A 4,554-nucleotide genomic window follows, 5' to 3' on the forward strand; every position below is an offset into this window, starting at 1 on the left:
CATGGGAGTGGTGGCCACATGACATATCTGGAGGACTTTGTAAGTTTTTCTTTTGTTTTACTTGCTTATTTTTTTGCAATATCCTTTGTATTGACAATCGTGTTTCTAATAATTGTATTTTATTTTCTTTATAGCACTCCATTACAAATCACGATCCCACCAGCCTTGAGACTCGATATGCAGAGAGGCACGATCTCACTACATTGATCAAACAATTGTATGGACGCGGTGGCCATGTAAGTCACTCATCTTTCTTGTCCGTAGTTACTATGTTTAATTAAAATGCATTATTATATGGTGAACTGATGTGTAGTTGTTTCTTTTTTTGCAGAGTCCATTCGATGCTCCTTTGCGGCGGGACGAGGTTTCGAATGGTGAGGATCTATAGCTCGCCCTTGGATCTTTGGAACTCACATACCCTTCTTTTTTTATCACGTGATCTGTGTAGACATTTTCTATGTAGTAGTAGTATCTTGCCATGATTGTATCGGTCGCTTTTATTATGCGATCATGTATTTATTTCATGTATCAATGTTGTGATTTAAGTACACTTTGCATTTTTTTACACGAGCATTGTACACATTACTGAAACTATTTTGTATGGCCTAAATAAAGCATATAGTGCTATATGCTGCCTTGCCATAATTTTTTTTTTCCCTGTTACCGTCGCTATTAGCGTCGCAAATTTACTGCATGCGTCACTATTAGTGTCGCAAAAGGCATCGCAAAGCATCGTTATTAGTGTCACTATTTGCATTTGTGACGCTGATACCGACGCAAATAGCAACGCTGATAACGACGTTGATACCGACTGTTCTGTGGCGTCGCCAATAACAATATTTTTTGCGACGACGGGGGCAAATTTCTTTATGAACATATTTATCGCTTTTAACGTCGGTATAAGGTCTATATCTTGTAGTGATGTCTTCAATGATTTGATCCACCCTCTTAGTCTAGCCATCACTTTGTGGATGACAAGTGATCTTGGGGGGTGTAGTTATAAGAAATCATCTATATAACGTGCGTTCAAAGGGTATTAAGAAACATCCTTTCTTTGCATGCTATAAAAATGACCTCTTTTAATTTACTAAACTTACAAATTTTTTATCAATTTGTAATTTAAAAACTTTTTTTGTAAAAAATTATTAATTAAAATACCATTTGTTTTGAACTCACGTGGTATCTTACATGTTCTATAAGGTGCATCCCCTCGACAAGTGATTCTAAAGTATAGTTGAGTGCCGATGGCTTGGAATGAGCAAGTCTAGAACTTTGATGTCAACTTGGAGTCTCTATCATTGACTATCCTCTTTTGTAATGTATGAATTTTTAATATCTCCTTGATATTAAAGATTCTAGTAATATTTGATGATTTATAAGTGGTCTTGATTGGAATCAAATGACTCACTCAAATGACTAACTTTGGTAAGTAAACTTTAGTAAGAGACTTTGGTCATTCCGTCTACTATTAACATGATAGAATCGTATTCACTAGCATTTGTGGGTAATTCAACTGCAAAGTCCATTCTTATATAAGAAGGATATTGGGCTCACTGTCTCAAAGAAGATTATTAGATGATGTTTACAGAAGCGTAAGGCCCTCGACCAATGAAAAGGTTGACACTACTACGACGGATACGAAACCACTTTGACTTACAAGGCTTTTGTATCTTAATATATCTCTTCACTACATTATTAAAAAAGATTATTAGATGTAAATAAAAAATTGTAATTTGTAATCATAATATTAAATGCCAATAGGATTGTAGCCTAGTGGTTTGAGTGCCAGTTGTGTTTTGGGATGCATTTGTTCAAATCATGTCTTGCTTCCCTTGTGGCACAATCATTTTGCATGTATCTAATAATCATTATATATTAAACAGTTCGTAAAGTAGCAGGGATATTTAAACAAAAGCTGTGAAGCAACGTACACAAGAAGATCCAAAAAGCTTAAAACTCTGGAGGGTGACGTTCGAACCAAGCAAAAATTGCAATTTGCAATGTAATGTTGTAAAGACAAATCTCGATTGGCCTTAATTCCCGTATCATGGCAGATCTTCGAGATTTGAAAATGGGGAACTTTGAAGGTTACTAGTCCCGGCGTGTAAGCCTGTGAGAAGTTTCGTCAGGAAGCAGCGTAATGATACGTGAAGAAAGATGCGAACGGCGTAAGCGGCTCCGTCCAATTCGTTGACTCGGTCTCTCCAGACCGGGCCATAAAGCTCTGTAGTATATGCAACAGCATAACATTTCCGCCATAAAGCCTCGTCCAACTCTGTCTGCCCGGCCCCGGTTCTCTCTCTCTCCCCCTCTCTCTGGAACTGCCTGTCTTCCGAAGCTTGCTACGAACCATCATACTTTCTGTTCTCCTCCCCTTCTTCTTCTACTTGTTCGTCGCCATGGTTGCAGCCACTCTCGCCGACCCCACGGCGCAGCTCCTCTCTTCTCTCTTTCCCCCAACCGATGCTCTAACAGCATTCTCCAAAGATCCCCTCCTGTCTTCTTCCTCCATACCTCGCCGCCAGATAGCCGCTTCTTATAACACCGGATGGTCTGTCCAGTGGCCCAACTCCTTCTCGGGTGACAGTAGCAACTCGCCATTGCTGAGAGCGAATGACTGGAAGAGTTTCTGTGCCAGCATCAACGGCCAAGTAGCGAAGATGAACAGGGAAGCTGTAGGGCCGGGGGAGAGCAGCGGCCCGGACGCCGCGGGCAGCAGCAGCAGCAGCAGCAATAGCGACGGAGGCCTGGATCTGGTGCACGTGAACGGAGTGACGACGCTGCAGGCACAGAACCTGCCGCGGCCGCTGTCGATCTCGGATCTGTCGCCGGCGCCGATGCACGGCTCGACGCTGCGGGTGGCGTACCAGGGGGTGCCGGGAGCGTACAGCGAGGCGGCCGCGGGGAAGGCCTACCCGCAGTGCGAGCCGGTCCCCTGCGAGCAGTTTGAGGTCGCCTTCCAGTCGGTGGAGCTGTGGATCGCGGACCGGGCGGTGCTGCCGGTGGAGAACTCTCTCGGGGGCAGCATCCACCGGAACTACGACCTGCTGCTGCGCCACCGCCTGCATATCGTCGGGGAGGTGCAGCTCCCGGTTCATCACTGCCTGTTGGCAATGCCCGGGGTGGGAAAGGGCGAGCTGCGGCGCGTCATCAGCCACCCGCAGGCGCTGGCGCAGTGCGAGCACACCCTCACACGCCTGGGCCTCAATGTCGCGCGGGAGGCCGTGGACGACACGGCGGGCGCCGCCCAGTTCATCGCCGAGAACAACCTGCGCGACACCGCCGCCATCGCCAGCAGCCGCGCCGCCGAGATCTACGGCATGAACGTTCTGGCCGACGGCATCCAGGACGACTCGGGCAACGTGACGCGCTTCGTGATGCTGGCTCGCGAGCCCATCATCCCGCGCGTCGACCGCCCCTTCAAGACCAGCATCGTCTTTGCCAACGATGAGGCCACGGGCTCCCTCTTCAAGGTCCTCTCGGCCTTCGCCTTCCGCAACATCAACCTCACCAAGATCGAGAGCCGCCCCCAGCGCAAGAAGCCCCTCCGCATCGTCGACGACACCAACAGCGGCAAGGCCAAGTACTTCGAGTACCTCTTCTACATCGACTTCGAGGCCTCCATGGCCGACCCGCGCGCCCAGAACGCACTCTCTGAGCTCCAGGAGTTCACCAGCTTCCTCCGCGTCCTCGGTAGCTACCCCATGGACATGACCCCCCTCGTCCGATCTCCCCCTGATCTGGGCTAATCTCTCCCACTACTGCAGCAAGTTGGAACTGTACTCTCAGAAGAAGCCTCGCAATGCCTGCTCAGGCCCTGCACATCTCCCCAATCCACGCATCACTAGCCTAGTCTTCAAGTATATTGTCATCTTCCTTCACCCCGGGATCGACGCATGACTTGTGCTTTCGTATATTGCCATGTTCCTTCATCGCAACCATGCATGATTTGTGTTAAGTATATCGCAATCCTTTTTCCTCTAACCCATGCATGATCCCTTCAATACCCCTTATTACCGAGGTTTGTTCACATTTAATCACGAGTGCCATTCCATATTTTATACTTCTTTATAACTGGTCAGTGAATTGTACAAAACATGTCCAATTCCTCGATCAAAGCACAAAGGTGAGACTTGCATCATTGCATGTCCTCATTGTATTGGCAATAGATGTACAACTCCTCGATCCAAGGCCAACATGAGACTCTCATGACCGGATTCGATCACCAATGAAGAAATGAAATAATCCATTGTTTATATAAAACAACAAAATTTTATATGCTTTTTAGACTATCCATTGAAATGCATCACGGAGCGTTTCATGTAGAGGACAATTATGTATTGTGAATTAATTCTAAAACTTATAAAAGTTTTGAACAAGTCTCAAGCTTTTATTTAAATGCATGGCCTTGAAAAATGTCAAGAATTGTTACAAACTTGTTATAGATACATAGCCAAGTTATAGGTTGCCAAAAGGGCTCGAGAGAGTACTAAATTAATTCACTAGAACAGCAAAACAATATAAATGACCACTTAGAAGCTCAATTATGCTTGT

The 4,554-nt window shown here is 45.9% G+C and overlaps 1 protein-coding gene across 1 annotated transcript; it reads left to right on the top strand.

The window, feature by feature from the left end:
• Window positions 1-3,113: 3,113 nt before the first annotated feature.
• LOC148041282 (arogenate dehydratase/prephenate dehydratase 6, chloroplastic-like) lies at window positions 3,114-3,749 on the top strand. The gene has a single exon (XM_087680927.1). It carries the CDS (start codon window positions 3,114-3,116, stop codon window positions 3,747-3,749), a length of 636 nt encoding a protein of 211 aa, XP_087537053.1.
• Window positions 3,750-4,554: the final 805 nt, after the last annotated feature.

This window comes from Lygodium microphyllum, chromosome 1, assembly GCF_053477565.2.
Source record: "Lygodium microphyllum isolate KBCC chromosome 1, Lygodium_microphyllum_v1.1.10, whole genome shotgun sequence".
NCBI classification, from domain to species: Eukaryota; Viridiplantae; Streptophyta; class Polypodiopsida; order Schizaeales; family Lygodiaceae; genus Lygodium; species Lygodium microphyllum.